Source organism: Manis javanica, chromosome 5, assembly GCF_040802235.1.
Source record: "Manis javanica isolate MJ-LG chromosome 5, MJ_LKY, whole genome shotgun sequence".
Lineage (NCBI taxonomy): Eukaryota > Metazoa > Chordata > Mammalia > Pholidota > Manidae > Manis > Manis javanica.
In genome coordinates, this window is record NC_133160.1 from 84,126,565 (window position 1) to 84,143,294 (window position 16,730).

The 16,730-nt window shown below is 41.5% G+C and overlaps 1 protein-coding gene and 1 long non-coding RNA gene across 2 annotated transcripts in view; both read right to left on the reverse strand.

The window, feature by feature from the left end:
• Positions 1 to 16,730, reverse strand: part of HADH (hydroxyacyl-CoA dehydrogenase) — a 60,885-nt gene that overhangs the window by 21,961 nt on the left and 22,194 nt on the right. Inside the window, exon 2 of the mRNA XM_037020148.2 lies at positions 1,205 to 1,333. Within this exon, the coding sequence (XP_036876043.2) occupies positions 1,205 to 1,333 (129 nt within the window). The remainder of the gene's footprint in view (positions 1 to 1,204; positions 1,334 to 16,730) is intronic.
• The window catches only part of LOC118972719 (uncharacterized), a 37,291-nt gene continuing 21,910 nt past the window's right edge, over positions 1,350 to 16,730 (reverse strand). Inside the window, exon 3 of the long non-coding RNA XR_005061793.2 lies at positions 1,350 to 4,200. This is a non-coding gene — a long non-coding RNA (uncharacterized lncRNA). The remainder of the gene's footprint in view (positions 4,201 to 16,730) is intronic.

Here is a 16,730-nt window from a genome sequence, read left to right on the forward strand (position 1 = left end):
CAGATAGTATACCAATGCTATGGTCATGGGATACCAAAAGGTGAAAACTACCCATGTCCACCGGTAGGTGAATGGATAAACAAAATGTGGTACATACATACAGTGGAATATTATTCATTCACTAAAAAGGAATGAAGTTCTGATACATGCTACAATCTAGATAAACTCTGAAGATCTTATACCAAATGAAATAAATCAGTCAAAAAAAGAAATGTTGTATGACTCCACTTACACGAGATCCCCAGAGCAGGCAAATTCAGAGACAGAAAAGAGTCTAGAGGTTACCAAAGGCTGGGAGGAGGATGGAGATTTATTGCTTAATAGGCATAGAATTCCTGTTTGGGACAATGAATTTTGGAAAGAGTGGTGATGGTTGTACAACAGCATGAATATAAAGTCACTAAACTGTGCCCTTAAAAATGGTTAAAATGGCAAATTTTATGCTACATATGTTATGTATTTTACCATACTAAAAATGTAAAAAGACAACTAGAACACACTATTATGGAAATCTGAGGTGGAAAACAACAAAAACTATTTGCATCCCTGGCCTGTATATACAGTGAAATTCCATCTAAGCCCCAAAGAAATTAATCTTAAGCAACTTTAACAAGATGACAAAAGTAAGCAGAATTTCATGTGGGTGACTTCTACAATATTTCTAATTAACTGTGAAGGTCCAGGGAGAAAAAGCCAGTAAACCATTTCCCACTACATTCCTCAAGTTCTTGAACCTATTCTGCTCCTGGAAAGTAAGAATGATTTATTCTGTATTTTCCTCTCTAGTAGGAACATTATAAATGGGCATATTATCTAAGCTATCAAAATTTTCCATCCCAACGTTTATTATGTCAACCTCTTTTTTAACTTGCAAATACAAAAATTATCTTCCCATTTCTTTCTCTTCCATCATTATAACCAAATAGGTGTTCTTTAATCCCCAATTCACAGTGGACAGAGTGAGATCCCCACCTGCAGCTGCTTTCTCCTCAACGTCATATCCAAGAGCATATGGTTATTTACTTCTCCTGTTTTATGATCAGTCCCTATAGAATGTTCAGTGATTATGTTAATATATTGGTCTAAAGTTATGAGGAAATGAGTTTTACACAAACAATGAAAAAGCAAGCAAAAGCCAGAAGTCCATCAAAAATGCAATGTGGCCAGAGGACTGGTCTTGAGGACATCAATAACGAGAAATTACCTTGTGGTTTTCTGAAAACTTCTTCTTGGCCACTTTCGTAAGGCTTTCTTCAATTACCTTTCTAGATTTTGCCAGAATGTTCTCTGTCTGGTCCACCAACACTACTGTGTGGCCAGTTTCTGCAGCAACCTAGAACAAACAAAAAAAGACAATAAAAAGTTAAAAAAAAAAGACAAGTAGAGTTTCATATTCCATAACTCTACCACCACTCTATTCAAAATACTGAGTAAAATGATAAAGGAGCTAACATTAACTAAACACATACTTCTTACTAGGCACTGCTCTAAACCATTTACTTGGATGAAAATAAATTCTCAAAAGAACCTTATAAGGTTAAGAAGTGTGCTCACGGTCACACAATGGATATAGGCAGCAGAACGGGTGGATCGAGGCTCTGAAGGCTGCGCTATAACCACCTCCCTTACTGCGCTGTCCAGCAAGGGAGCTGCCACTTAACAGCCCATGCACAAATGGCTCACTCCCCACTCACTATCTTTTTTCTAAGGAAAAAAAGGAGCATCTTGTACAGCTCTACCCCTCAACTCATCCCCTCTGTAGTCCTTATGACAGCAACAGGTAAAACTTTAAACTCTAATAAACATGTCAGAAAGACTCTTGTCCCCAAGAGCTATTTAGTGACAAGACTCCCATAAAAATAGGTGTTTGCCAATCAGCCCATTTAGGAGGGCAATTCTCCTTCCTTCCACATGCCTATCTGGTTGAATTCTGAGAGTATGTTTAGTGAAGCTGCCCCAAGTTTGCATGGAGCCAGCTTAGTTTAGCCACCATCAGTAAGAAGTCAGTCCGTATGTCATCACAATTTGCCAGAAGCTTTGGCAAGGACCATGGGGTACTTGGCCGTACTATCAGGTCAGCAAGTCACATGACAGGTAGGTATAGTGCACAGTCCAAGCCACAGGAGCACATGTGTGACCTAATACAAACATGTGTGCAGGACGCCAGCACAACTGCGATGCCCTCAGGTTCAAGACCCCTGCACTGCTTTAGAACTTGTGTGCACAGGATAGGATGTGGATAAAGTGAAGGTTCCTGTGGCCAGGATTCTCACTGGCCTTGGTTGGCTAGGTCACTATACACGTGTGGGCAATGTGTCATTTTTGACTCTATATGAAGAGCCCTGCCCAGTGCTTGGTGCAACATGGTGGCATGGCTGCAAGGCTGTAGGAGAGCAGACACGAGGTCAGAGACTGAGACGGCTGCGGGGGCAGAAAGGCCCAGAGGCAGAGACTGGCCTGCTGCATGCAGACTCGCTCTGAATGGGCAGGATTCTAGTGATTGACCTGCCACCGTGGGAATAAAGTTGGGTATAACTCTTTCACCCCAAGAACGTTCTACTCTCATTTCTTTGGTCACATTGAATCCATAGTGAACTTGCCTGGGGCTGAAACCCATTGGCAAGACACTGGAATAAACCTGCCCAGAGATGACAGTAGTATGTAGTTCAGAACCACCATGATGATACGACATCCTTGGAACCAGGCAACTAAAACTCAAAGCTGAAAACCAAAGAGAACAAGAAACAGAAGAGCAAATCTCAAAGACAAAGAAGTTCAAATCCCAAAGGCAAAGTTCCCAAAAAACACTGTTTTAAAAAGACAAGGCAGGTTTCACACTGAAGTTAGTTACAACAGCATCTATGGCTTCTCCCTGAGAAAGCTGCTCCTGGAGCTGCAAGCCTGAGTCTGTGCACCTGGAGGCAGGCAGCACCAGTGCACCCAGAGCCCCAAGCCCGCCTGGGAATGACAGAGAGGAAACGCCGCCAACACTAGGGTGTCTGCCAACCCCAGCAGGCTGATAGGAGTAACGGGGCATGAGTTACCTTGATGAGAGGACAGAGGCCGCAGCAAACCTGCCCTGTCAGCAGAAACATGGGCTGCAAGCCAGCAATGGTCAAAGTGAAACGACAGCCAGAAAGCAGACACCTGTCCATGCAGACCGGGGTTTCTCCCCTAATAACAACAGACCGAGCCCATCCTGCAGCATCTTGAATCATTTGACACAAATTCCCATCCCCAAATCAATAAATTTGAAGTAAGAAGGCAAAAACAAATTTAGAAACTGTTAAAGCACAACACAGCAGGCCTGAGACTATTACCTGAAGAAAGGCCCTCAGCCTGTGTCTAGAAACATAGATTTCGACAGGGTTCCCACCATCCCCTGGTAAGAAGGCTGACCGTGCCTACATTGTTTGTGCAATGTGGTTGACGGAGTCAGGAATTTCCATCCTTGCCAGGCAGAGGGTGCCTATGTGACCAGCCATAGCAAAAACCCTGAACTCTGGGTCTGTAATGAGCATCCCTGGTAGACGACATTTCACATGTGCTGTCACAAATTGCTGCTGGAGGAATTAGGCATATCCTATGTGACTCCACTGGGAGAGGACTCTGGAAGCTTGCCCCTGGTCTCCTCCAGACTTCACCCCATATGCCTTTTCCCTTTGCTGATTTTGTTTTGTATCCTTTTGCTGTAATAAATTACAGCCACAAGTATTCTGGGTCCTGTGAGTAAAATCACCAAAGTGGGGAGAGTGGGAACAACTTGGTGAGGAACCCCAACACAGAAACTAAGAAAATAAATCTGAAATTCCACCTGCAGCTAGTGATGAAACTGACCTGCTTTCAGACAGGCACCCCTGGGGAGCAATAGCTGAAGGGAGGTGTGATGACCACCGACGGAGTCCGTCATTTCCAAGGTGGAGACAAACAGAGGTGCTGGCTTGAGGATCTTTCATTTTTGTTTTGGCTCTTCTGTGTGACAGGTCCCTCTGGAGCGACCTAGTGATTTTCACTTTGTTCCTCTTAACCTCTGACCTAAATCATCCTGTGAATAGGCCAACAGGATCCCTCAGACTCCCACCTGCCTAGGTTCCAATCTGCTGCCCCACCTCACCTCTAGCAGGCATCACGCAGGCTTTCATAGTTCTCAAGGAGTTGGGGAAGAAAATTCAAGGACATTTAGCAAAGACAGCACCAAAGCTACAGGGAACAAAGACAAAGAAAGACAATGAGGGCAGTGTCCTTTAGCTTAGGGACCTTATAATATCACCGAGAAAACAGGAAAAAACAATGACGACAATATAAGACTGCATACATAGGACATCAAATAAAATAAAAACAGCCATGGTGAAGAATCCTGTCAAGGCTGTGTAAGAGGAGTACACCTAGAATGGGCCAGCTGCCAAAGGAATAACGTATTAATGCTAAAGAGGCGGAAGGGGGCTGGTGAGAGAGGTGACAGTGCAGCTTTTCTATGGAAATCACTTTCAAGTTACTGCAGTCATGTTTGATCGTGATAGTGGCTGGGCATTTTGGGGCATGTCACAGAGAAGCCATAATGCTTTGAGACAAGCATAAGTACTTCTTTTAAACTGCAAGCAGAACCACACCTACAGAGGAAGCACCCTCAAATACTCAAGTAAACCAAGAAAGATGTGCACATTATTAAAACACTAAATCCAACCTGGAAAAACCATGGCCCAAAGCATTTTCAGCCTAAATCCTGACACTCCATTACTGCACAAAGTGCCCTGATAAACTCTCCCAGCCACACCTCCTGGCCCCCTCAAGACGACACTGGGCAGTTAGGTCATGGCCTTGCTTCAACCTGGTGTCTCAACGAGCAACTAGAGACAACATGTATACGTAGACACTGGCCAAAAAACAGCTCTTAAATCAAGGCTCCTGAGGCAACATTCCAGGAGAGCAAAGTATGTGTGTCAAATGACCATGTCAAGATGCCTGAGTGTGTAAATCGTTTATTTTCCCATCTAAACCAGAAGACACAGGAGGTACAAGGAGGGACCAAACCTAACAGGGAGGAAGACACATCTGCCCCAGTGTCACTGAGCACATTCTCCTTCTGCAAAGTTCCCCTCAGCCCCACAGTGCCTGTTCTGCGAGAGACTGCTCTTGGGGGAACTTAGCTCAGTCTCTCTCCCTACCTCAAATGACTAGAGCATTTTCTACAATTTTGGACTTTCCAAAATACCTGAACTGGTTATTTCTGGTCTTGTATACTCTAAATGGTTGTCCTTGTCAGATTTTTTGTTTTTGTATTTGCTTATAAACATTTTCTATTTCAGCTTTTCTTTACTGGTTACTCACAAAGTGTCAAGAAAACATGAAGGAAATCTTACAGTGTAGGTGTTCCAGTCATAGAGAAGACATTTCTGTTTAAACCCAAAGTGGATAATGGTGAAGTCTGAGTGGAGAAAATACAGGTGAAAGAGTGTCACCATATAGTTTCTTGCCTAGCAATAAACATCAAAGCACAACTTCAAGTGATTTCAAGTTACAGCAGCACTTTCATTATACCACCTGCAAAGAGCAACCTAACCTAACGCCCAAGGTCCTTACAGTCTTTTCTGGCAGACATACATAAGGTCAGCAACATCTTAAAGACAACTTCATGCTCTATTTGTCTTGCAAACCCCAGTGCCTCGACCACAGTGAACACTCATTGGTGTATTTGTTGAATAAATGAATGAACAAATCACATCTAGTCCACTGCCTGGTATATATTAGACGCTTAATAAAATTCCCAAGGGATGAGTCCAATGTTCTCTGATTCTATTAATCTACTCCAAACAAGGTTGGTATTCCTCTCCTCCTGGTGAATCCAGAGAGCAGGCTGTTCCTTGCCCATGCAATCCATGTCAGACCTGACAGCTGCATGACTCTCACCCCAGACTGACCCAGCAAGCTGAGGCAGCCTTAAGAATGGCTAGGCAGCCACAGACCACTGAAAGGACAGATTTTCTTCTTTCTGAAGTATTAATACACTAGTCTATTTCTCCCATGAGATCCCTCAGAGTTGGTAGACCTCATAGAAGTACCAGGCTCTATCTACCCACAATTAACAGAAAGAAAATAAGCCTTTAAAAAGGAAAAAGCCATTTACAGAGCACTTAATATACACCAGGCATATAATTGGTATTTTCCAAGACTATGATCAATCCAACAACACTGTTAAAGAAAGTATCATCTCTGTTTTGCAAAGGAAAGGGAATTAAGAGAGGTTCACTCAACCAAGATCAATCAGCTATTAAGTTGTGAAGTCAGGGTTAAAATTTCAAGACACCCAGCTCCAGAAATTGTATTCTTGTAATCTAGTTAGAGGAATACAAGAAAGGTTGCTTTATTTGCTGAGACAACCAGCTTTCAAGATACAATGATAAGACACCATTTTACAGAATTACTGATTCTGTAAAAGTTATTGATTTTTTGTATTCTTTCTCCCACGCTTTACTCAGTAACTATTATGGACTTGATGATAACAATAAAAATTCCTCCTCAATAACTACACATCCATTCTTCTCTGTGCTGAAGTCCTAATACACCTCAACAGTCCTTATAAAATTGGCATCACCATTTGATTACCTAGATGAGGGAAAACTAGTACTTAAAGGGGTTAAATAATTTGTCCAAGGTTCCCTGGTTACGAAGTCGAACAATAAAAGCAGCCTTCAGTTCAATAAAATACAGTTGTATTCACAGCAAAAATGACTTGACAAACAAGAACAACTGTCCAGAAAAATGACAGTTTCCATTTAGCATTAAAGACTCAAGAGATGCCCTAATCACCTGGTGGCTCTCAGAGAGGGGATCTCCAGCTGTGTATTCTGGACCAGCTGTATCACACCTGGGGACTCTAGAGATGCAGGTTTTCTGGGTATATCCCCAGGCCAGAGAAACAAGATAAAAAATAAACAAGTGGGACTACATCAAACTAAAAAGCTTCTGCACAGCAAAGTTAGTTGACAAAATGAAAAAGCAACCAATTGTATGGGAGAAGATATTTTCAAACGTATCTGATAGAGGCTAATATCCAAAATACATAAAGAACTCATACAACTCAACACCAAAAAAACAAATAATCCAGTTAAGAAATGGGCAGAGGACCTATATAGACATTTTTCTAAAGAAGACATATGGAAACAGACACATGGAAAGATGCTCCACATCATTAATCACCAGGGAAATGCCAATTAAAACCATAATCACCTCACACCAGTCAGAACAGCCACTATCCAAAAGACAAGAAATAACAAATGCTGATGAGGATGTGGAGAAAAGCAAACCCTCCTACACCGCTGGTGGGAATGTAAGTTGTGCAGCCACTATGGAAAGCAGTATGCATGCAGGTTCCTGAAAAAACTAAAAAGAGAAACACCCTATGATCCAACAATTCCACTTCTGGGAATTACTTGAAGAAAACAAGATCACTAATCCAAAGATACATGCACACCTCTGTTTATCACTGCATTATTTACAATAGCTAACATAATGGAAACAACCTAAATGTCCATTAATAGATGAATGGATAAAAATATGTGGCGCATATATACAATAGAACATAACTGAGCCACAGAAAACAAAGAAATCTTGCCACTTGTGACCACACAGACAGACCTAGAGGGTATTTATACTAAGTGACTTAAGTCAGAGAAAGATGACTACTATATGATTTCACTTGTGTGTGGAAATCTAAAACACAAAACAAATGAACAAACAAAACTGAATCAGACTCAAAAACACAGAGAAGAGACTGGTGATTGCCACAGGAGAGGAGAGAGGAGAGAGGAGGGATGGGTGAAATAGGTGAACGGGAAAAAAATTAGAATGTTTTGTATCTTGATCATGGCAATGAGTGTATACACATGTCAAAATTCATCAAGCTGTACACTAAGATTTGTGCATTTTATTGTATGAGCCTCAATTTAAAGAGAAGGAAAGCACTGACCTTTCAGTTCAAAAACTCCTCACTGAACCAAATAATCAAGTAAGAGAAAAAAACTACAGAAGGCAATCTACTGTATGGGAGACTATATCTGCAAGTGATATATCTGATAAGGGGCTAATATCCAAATTATATAAATAATCCATGCAACCAAAAAACAAATACTCTGATTAAAGAATGGACAGAGGACCTGAACACACATTTTTTCAAAAAAAGACATATAGTACAGATGGCCAACAGACATGAAGACATGCTTTACATCACTAATCAGAGAAATGCAAAGCAAATGACAATGAGATATCATCTCACTCCATTCAGAGTTACTAGTATCAACAAGAGAAGAAATAACAAGTAACAAATGTCAGTGAGGATGTGGGGAAAAGGGAACCCTCATACACTACTGGTGGGATTGTAAAACGGTACAGCCTTTGTAGAAAATAGTATAAAGATTCCTCAAAACACAAAAAATAGAAATACTATATGACCCAGTAATTCCACTTCTGAGAATTTACCCAAACAAAACAAAACCCTAATTTAGAAAGACAAACATACCCCTATGTTTATCACAGCATTATTTACAATAGCCAAGATATGGAGGCAATGTAAGTGTCCATCAACAGATGAACAGAGAAGATGTACTACATATATACAATGGAGTATTACTCAGCCATAAAAAAGAATGCAATCTTGCTGTTTGTGACAACACAGATGGACCTAGAGGGTATTAGGCTAACTGAAATAAGTCAGAGAAAGGCAAATACCATATGATTCCACTTATGTGTAGAGCCTAAAAAACAAAAAAATGAATAAACAAAACAGAAACAAACTTATCAACATAAATAACAGACTGATGGTTTCCACAGAAGAAGATGCTGGGGGGATGAAATAAGTGAAGGGAGAAAAAATAAGAATATTTGATATCTTGATCTGGGTGACAGTTACATGAGTGTATACACACATAAAAATTCACTGAGCTGTATGCTGTTTGTGCATTTTATTGTTATGTACCTCAGTACAAATAATAATAATAAAGAGAAGAATTTCCTGTTGCAAAAAAAAAAGAAGGAAAAAGAGGGGAGGGGAAGAGAGAAGAGAAGAGAGATGTAACTCGGAGGGGGCAGGGGTGTGGTGGAATGTTCCCACCCCGGGACAAAATACCTTGGAAAACAAAATCAGTCAAAGGGAGAAATAAAGTGGGAGAAACCTGTTTATTGATAAAAGTATTCATCCACTTTTGCTTGCCCATGTCTCTTGCTACCCAGCTGCAAAAAGGGACCCCATCCAACCTCTCCAGTCCAGATATGCCCTTGCTCTGCCTTGTAATTACCTATTGATATGGAGATGCACTAAGACCAGGCAAGAGAGATTCTGGAAGTATTGCAATTTTACCCACAGGAGAAAACGAAGGAAGCAAGAAATGCAAATTCTCAGACTCCACAGCAGATTCAATGAAATCAGAAACTCTGGGTTGGGGCCACAGTTTTAACAAGCCTTCCCAGTGATTCTGATGCTCTAAGCTCCGTGCTTAAATCTGAATGCAGATTAGAATCTGGGAAACTAACATCCAGACCCCACCTGCAGATGTTCTGATTCATTTAGGGTGAGGGGCACCTATGCATTAAAATTTTTAAGAACACCCCAGATGTTGCTAATGCACAGTCTATATACCAAAGCACTGTTCTAAAATAAAAAACCTGTCAGCCCTGATATCTTCACCTACCCCTACCCCCATCTCTCCTGGGTTGCCAATTATCTTCTCAAACCACCCAGAGGCCAGCAAATTTCTGTCCCTAAACCTGTAAGGTTCCAATTTCTTTGTGCTGCCCTCTGTCCATGAGAAAGTTCCAGACATTATCCAGAAAAAAATATCCAGAAGACTCCTTTTCTCTTCGTCCTCCCTAAACTCCCCAAGGAAATGTCAGGCCCCACCAGGCCCAGCTTCTGCTTGAGACTCTTGATCATCAGGGTCCTGCTACATCTCCCCTAAAGAAAACTTGCTTCTTAATTCCTGCCTTGAAGGTCAGGCCTTGGGCTTGTTTCCTGGTTATGCTCCTGTCCCTTCCCTAGAAGTGGCTCTTGGTCAAGTGGCTCTAGTCTAGGGCACAGAGGTGGGGTGGGGTAGGGTGGGGGTGATCCTAAACCTCCAAGAGAAGAAATCCTTTGAAAAACTACACATTGAACTGAAAACAGTCCATGGAGGTTTGCCATTCCCAAGTGATGGCTACAGTTTAGAGTACTTCCCATATGCCAGACCATCAGGACTATCATATCTCATTTAATTTTATTTAACCAATTTTCCAAGTGTCACTTTACAGATCTATAGGTTTGTTTTCTTAGAAGATGAGATAATTGTGCTACTAAAACCTGCAATAAACAAATACATGGTTATTTTTGACATTTGGGAACAGGGCAGTTCATTAAAGTTACCACTATGCCTATAGCTATTATTATTCATCTAAAGATAGGATCCATGTAATACATGGGTCTACAATATGAGTACGGTGGTGCTAGCGCCTGGGACGGTCATTTCTTCCGTATTCACAGCTCTTACATTATCACCTGCCAGTAACTGCTCCATTCTCCACCATTTTTCTTTCTTTAGCCTATGGCAAAACATTCTTGGAGGAGGCACTGTGACTTCACTTGGCACAAATAATATGAACATAAATGTACATACTATCATTGTTCATGGTGCCTCAGATCTCATTGGTGATAAAATAAACGTTGATATCATCCAGAATATGCTTAAAAATTTTTAGGATTCTGAATGAAAGGAAACCACTAATTTTAAAATTTCTTAAAGAACTTTTTGATCCTCAAAATAAGCTCAAAGACTCTAGTTTGAAAAACATTGGCCTTGTGGGTAAAACTAACATTTCCAGAATATCTCGCCTGGCTTTAGTTCTTTGCATATCCTCAGGAGTGGAGAGAGGTTCATCTCCATGTCAATGGGTAATTACCTGGGCAACCCAAGGGTGTGTCTGAACCTGACAGTTTAAAGGGAGGGGAGGGCTGGCTGGCTTTCTTGCTTGCTTGCTTCTTCCAGAGAGGAAGAGAAAGATGGCCCTCAACTGCAGTTTGTAAGCAATAAACGGGTTTTAAACTTTGTTTCTCCCATTGACTGATTTCGGTTTTTAGAGGTATTTTGCCCCGGGACTTCCTCTCCCCAAACTTACAACCTCATCTAACCTTTCTGGTAACCATAAGATCAAATGTTAAGAAAGGTGTTCATGCTGTTTACAGTATCAAAAAAAAAGAGAAAAATTGAATTGAAACATAGCCTAGGGACTGTTCAATATTCCCCTTTCAGTTCCACTTAGTAACACTCCAGTTCAGGGGTTCATTACTTCACCAGCAAATGCCTCCCAACTGGTTTCCAGCCTCCAAGCTTCTCTCCCAACCCGTAACAGATGTTTGTTTCACCTCGTAAAAGTGTAACAAACAGTCTCAGTGGGTTCACGTTCCTTCCCTCACTGCATACCCAGGTCTCAAAGTGTAACTCATAATTCCTACAGCTATACTGCACAAATTCCTTCAGCTTCTTTTTGATGTTAAACCTCTTTCCCATCTAACTTCTTTCTTCAGTCCTTTCTTGTAAGAACTGCCACCAAATGCTGGTGAGGCCACTTCTTTCCTATGATACGGTGGTTCATGATTATGGTCTCCAGTTATTCCTCTCAAATAAATTCACAAGGCTCTCAAGCACTCAGGCTTTTAGTTATATACTGGTTTGAAGGCAAAGAACAGAGCAAGAAGTGCTGTGTTTTCCTTGGAAGCCAAGTAATTGTACTGGGGTATATACACTATCTGGACAGTGAGGGAGCCTTTGAACAGCCTGGGTAAAAAATGGAAATTAGAAGATGCTTTCTTCTTCTAATCAAAGGTCACACAGAAAAAACGTGACCCTGTGTCCCACACCTGTGCTCCCCTGGCAGGGGAGTGGAGCTACCACTTAAAGTGGCCAGGCTGGGCACATCTCTACCTTCACTCCTTCATTGCTCTGGGATAAGGTGATAAACAGAACAGACCCCTGCTCTCAGAGAGTTTTCATTCCTCATAAATTACCTCTTTGATCTTCCTAATAGCCTTTGGTAGAGCCGTTATAACAATAAACAAGGTGTAAGTCTGCATGTGACCAGGATTTGAAGCTAGGGCAGTCTGCATCCAGACCTCTGTGCTGCCGCTTCTTGATCCCGAAAGGCATGGCTGGGTGGAGACAGTTCTGAGCTGGGCAAGGGTCAGACTCCAGCCCCTCTGCCAACTGTGAGACAGGAAACATTCTGTAACTTCTATGGGCCATCTCCTTATCTATAAAAATGTAGTGACAGGGTCGTTGGAGGATAAATGAGTTAATACATGGTAAACATGGAGAATAGTGACTGGCATATCACGATAGCTTCCCATTCTTATTCTAGGCAACTCTCTTCCTCTTCTTCCTCAGACCTCAAGGGTCTGAGGCCTAATACTGGATCCAGGTACAGCCCTGTAACATAAATAATTTCATTTTGCTCTTGTTCTCACATCTTCTGATTCCAAGACTCGTTCCTTTTCTGGTTTTCATGTTCAGGTTTTCTCTTCTGTGTCCTTTCATTTTTACAAACAGGATGCGCTCTATCTTCATTTAAAAAGAAAGGGAGGAGGTGGAGCCAAGATGGCAGTGTGAGTAGGACAGTGGGAATCTCCTCCCAAAAACATATATTTTTGAAACTACAACAAATACAACTATCCCTAAAAGAGAGACCAGAAGACACAGGACAACAGCCAGACTACATCCACACCTGCGAGAACCCAGCGCCTGGTGAAAGGGGTAAGATACAAGCCACAGCCCGGAGGGACCCGAGGCCCCTCACCCCAGCTCCCGGCAGGAGGAGAGGAGTCGGAGCAGGGAAGGAGAGGGAGCCCAGGACTGCTAAACACCCAGCCCCAGCCATCTGCACCAGAGCACAGACACAGTGCATGCGTGGAGGGCTGTAAACTAGGGAAGCAGGACAGTAAGACCTGTAAGCGGGTCCCAAAGCCGGCACCCCTGTGACAAAGAAAAGCGAGTGTTCTGAAAGTCTTAAAGGGACAGGGACCCCACAGCTGGACGGAAGCATCCCAGGTCACAGTCCAGCAGTTGGAAATTCCAGGGAAATCCGAGCACACTAACCCTCTGGGCAACAGCTCTGAGACCCCTCACAGAGGTAAACAGCCAAACAGCCCCCCGTGCATTACCCCGCCCGGGCCCCGCCATAGCAGAGCAGCAGCCTGAGGCTGGCCACGCCCTCAGCAAGGGAGCTTCCCCGATACCAGCCGGGCAAGATACAGAGACCCAGTCTACACACAATTGCCCAACACAAGCCACTAGGGGTCACAGTTGTCCCAGTAAAGAAAGGCCAGGAGCAAGTGGAAAGTCTTGGCTCTGCCAGCTGACAGACGAGTCAATAGCTCATCATTGCACCTACCAACATGAAAAGGCAAAAAATTTGATCCAGACAAGACTAACCCAGACAGCTTCAACATCTTCTACATCTTCCTCTGAGAAGGAACCTGGGGAGATAGATTTAACCAGTCTTCCTGAAAAAGAATCCAAAACAAAAGTCATAACTATGCTGATGGACTTGCAGAGAAATATGCAAGAACTAAGGAGGGAGAATACAGAAATAAAACAATCTCTGGAAGGACTTCAAAACAGAATGGACGAGATGCAAGAGACCATTGATGGACTAGAAAACAGAGAACAGGAATGCAGAGAAGCTGATGCACAGAGAGATAAAAGGATCTCCAGGAATGAAAGAATTTTAAGAGAACTGAGTGACCAATCGAAATGGAACAATATCTGCATTATAGGGGTACCAGAAGAAGAAGAGAGAGAAAAAGGGATAGAAAGTGTCTTTGAAGAAATAATTGCTGAAAACTTCCCCAAACTAGGGGAGGAAATGGCCTCTCAGACCACAGAGGTACACAGAACTCCCATGACAAAGGATCCAAGGAGGACAACACCAAGACACATAATAATTAAAATGGCAAAGATTAAAGACAAGGACAGAGTATTAAAGGCAGCCAGAGAGAAAAAAAAGGTCACCTACAAAGGAAAACCCATCAGGCTATCATCAGACTTCTCAACAGAAACCCTACAGGCCAGAAGAGAATGGCTTGATATCCTTAATGCAAAGAAACAGAAGGGCCTCGAACCAAGATTACTGTATCCAGCATGATTATCATTTAAATATGAAGGAGGGATTAAACAATTCCCAGACAAGCAAAAGTTGAGGGAATTTGCCTCCCACAAACCACCTCTACAGGGCATCTTACAGGGACTGCTCTAGATGGGAGCACTCCTAAAAAGAGTACAGAACAAAACACCCAACATATGAAGAAGGAAGGAGGAGGACTAAGAAGGGAGAGAAATAAACAATCATCAGACCGTGTTTATAATAGCTCAATAAGTGAGTTAAGTTAGACAGTAAGATAGTAAAGAAGCTAACCTTGAACCTTTGGTAACCACAAACTTAAAGCCTGCAATGGCAATAAGTACATACCTTTCCATAATCACCCTAAATGTAAATGGACTGAATGCATCAATCAAAAGACACAGAGTAATAGAATGGATAAAAAAGCAAGACCCATCCATATGCTGCTAACAAGAGACTCACCTCAAACCCAAAGACATGCACAGACTTAAAGTCAAGGGATGGAAAAAGATATTTCATGCAAACAACAGAGAGAAAAAAGCAGGTGTTGCAATACTAGTATCAGACAAAATAGACTTCAAAATAAAGAAAGTAACAAAAGATAAAGAAGGACATTACATAATGATAAAGGGCTCAGTCCAACAAGAGGATATAACCATCATAAATATATATGCACCCAATACAGGAGCACCAACATTTGTGAAACAAATACTAACAGAATTAAAGGAGGAAACAGAATGCAATGCATTCATTTTGGGAGACTTCAACACACCACTCACTCCAAAGGACAGATCCACCAGACAGAAAATAAGTAAGGACACAAAGGCACTGAACAACACACTAGAACAGATGGACCTAATAGACATCTACAGAACTCTACATCCAAAAGCAACAGGACACACATTCTTCTCAAGTGAACATGGAACATTCTCCAGAACAGACCAAATACTAGGCCACAAAAAGAGCCTCAGCAAATTCCAAAAGATTGAAATCCTACCAACCAACTTTTCAGACCACAAAGGCATAAAACTAGAAATAAACTGTACAAAGAAAGCAAAAAGGCTCACAAACACATGGAGGTTTAACAACACGCTCCTAAATAATCAATGGATCAATGAACAAATCAAAATAGAGATCAAGGAATATATAGAAACAAATGACAACAACAACACAAAGCCCCAACTTCTGTGGGACGCAGCGAAAGCAGTCTTAAGAGGAAAGTATATAGCAATACAGGCACACTTGAAGAAGGAAGAACAATCCCAAATGAATATGTAACAATTATTGAAATTGGAAAAAGAAGAACAAATGAGGCCTAAAGTCAGCAGAAGAAGGGACATAATAAAGATCAGAGAAGAAATAAATAAAATTGAAAAGAATAAAACAATAGCAAAAATCAATGAAACCAAGAGCTGGTTCTTCGAGAAAATAAACAAAATAGATAAGCCTCTAGCCAGACTTATTAAGAGGAGAAGAGAGTCAACACAAATCAAAAGAATCAGAAACGAGAAAGGAAAAATCAAGACGGACCCCACAGAAATACAAAGAATTATTAGAGAGTAATATGAAAACCTATACGCTAACCAGCTGGAAAACCTAGGAGAAATGGAGAACTTCCTAGAAAAATACAACCTTCCAAGACTGACCCAGAAAGAAATAGAAAATCTAAACAGACCAATTACCAGCAACGAAATTGAAGTGGTAATCAAAAAACTACCAAAGAACAAAACCCCTGGGCCAGATGGATTTACCTCGGAATTTTATCAGACATACAGAGAAGACATAATACCCATTCTCCTTAAAGTTTTGCAAACAATAGAAGAGGAGGGAATACTCCCAAACTCATTCTATGAAGCCAACATCACCCTAATACCAAAACCAGGCAAAGACCCCACCAAAAAAGAAAACTACAGACCAATATCCCTGATGAACGTAGATGCAAAAATACTCAACAAAATATTAGCACACTGAATTCAAAAATACATCAAGAGGATCATACACCATGACCAAGTGGGATTCATCTCAGGGATGCAAGAATGGTACAACATTCGAAAATCCATCAACATCATCCACCACATCAACAAAAAGAAAGACAAAAACCACATGATCATCTCCATACATGCTGAAAAAGCATTTGATAAAATTCAACATCCAATCATGATAAAAACTCTCAACAAAATGGGTATAGAGGGCAAGTACCTCAACATAATAAAGGCCATATATGATAAACCCACAGCCAACATCATACTGAACAGCGAGAAGCTGAAAGCTTTTCCTCTGAGATCGGGAACAAAACAGGGATGCCCACTCTCCCCACTGTTATTCAACATAGGACTGGAGGTCCTAGCCACGGTAATCAGACAAAACAAGGAAATACAAGGAATCCAGATTGGTAAAGAAGAAGTTAAACTGTCACTATTTGCAGATGACATGATACTGTACATAAAAAACCCTAAAGACTCCACTCCGAAACTACGAGAACTAATATTGGAATTTTAGCAAAGTTGCACAGAAATCTGTGGCTTTCCTATACACTAACAATGAACCAACAGAAAGAGAAATCAGGAAGACAATTCCATTCACAATAGCATCAA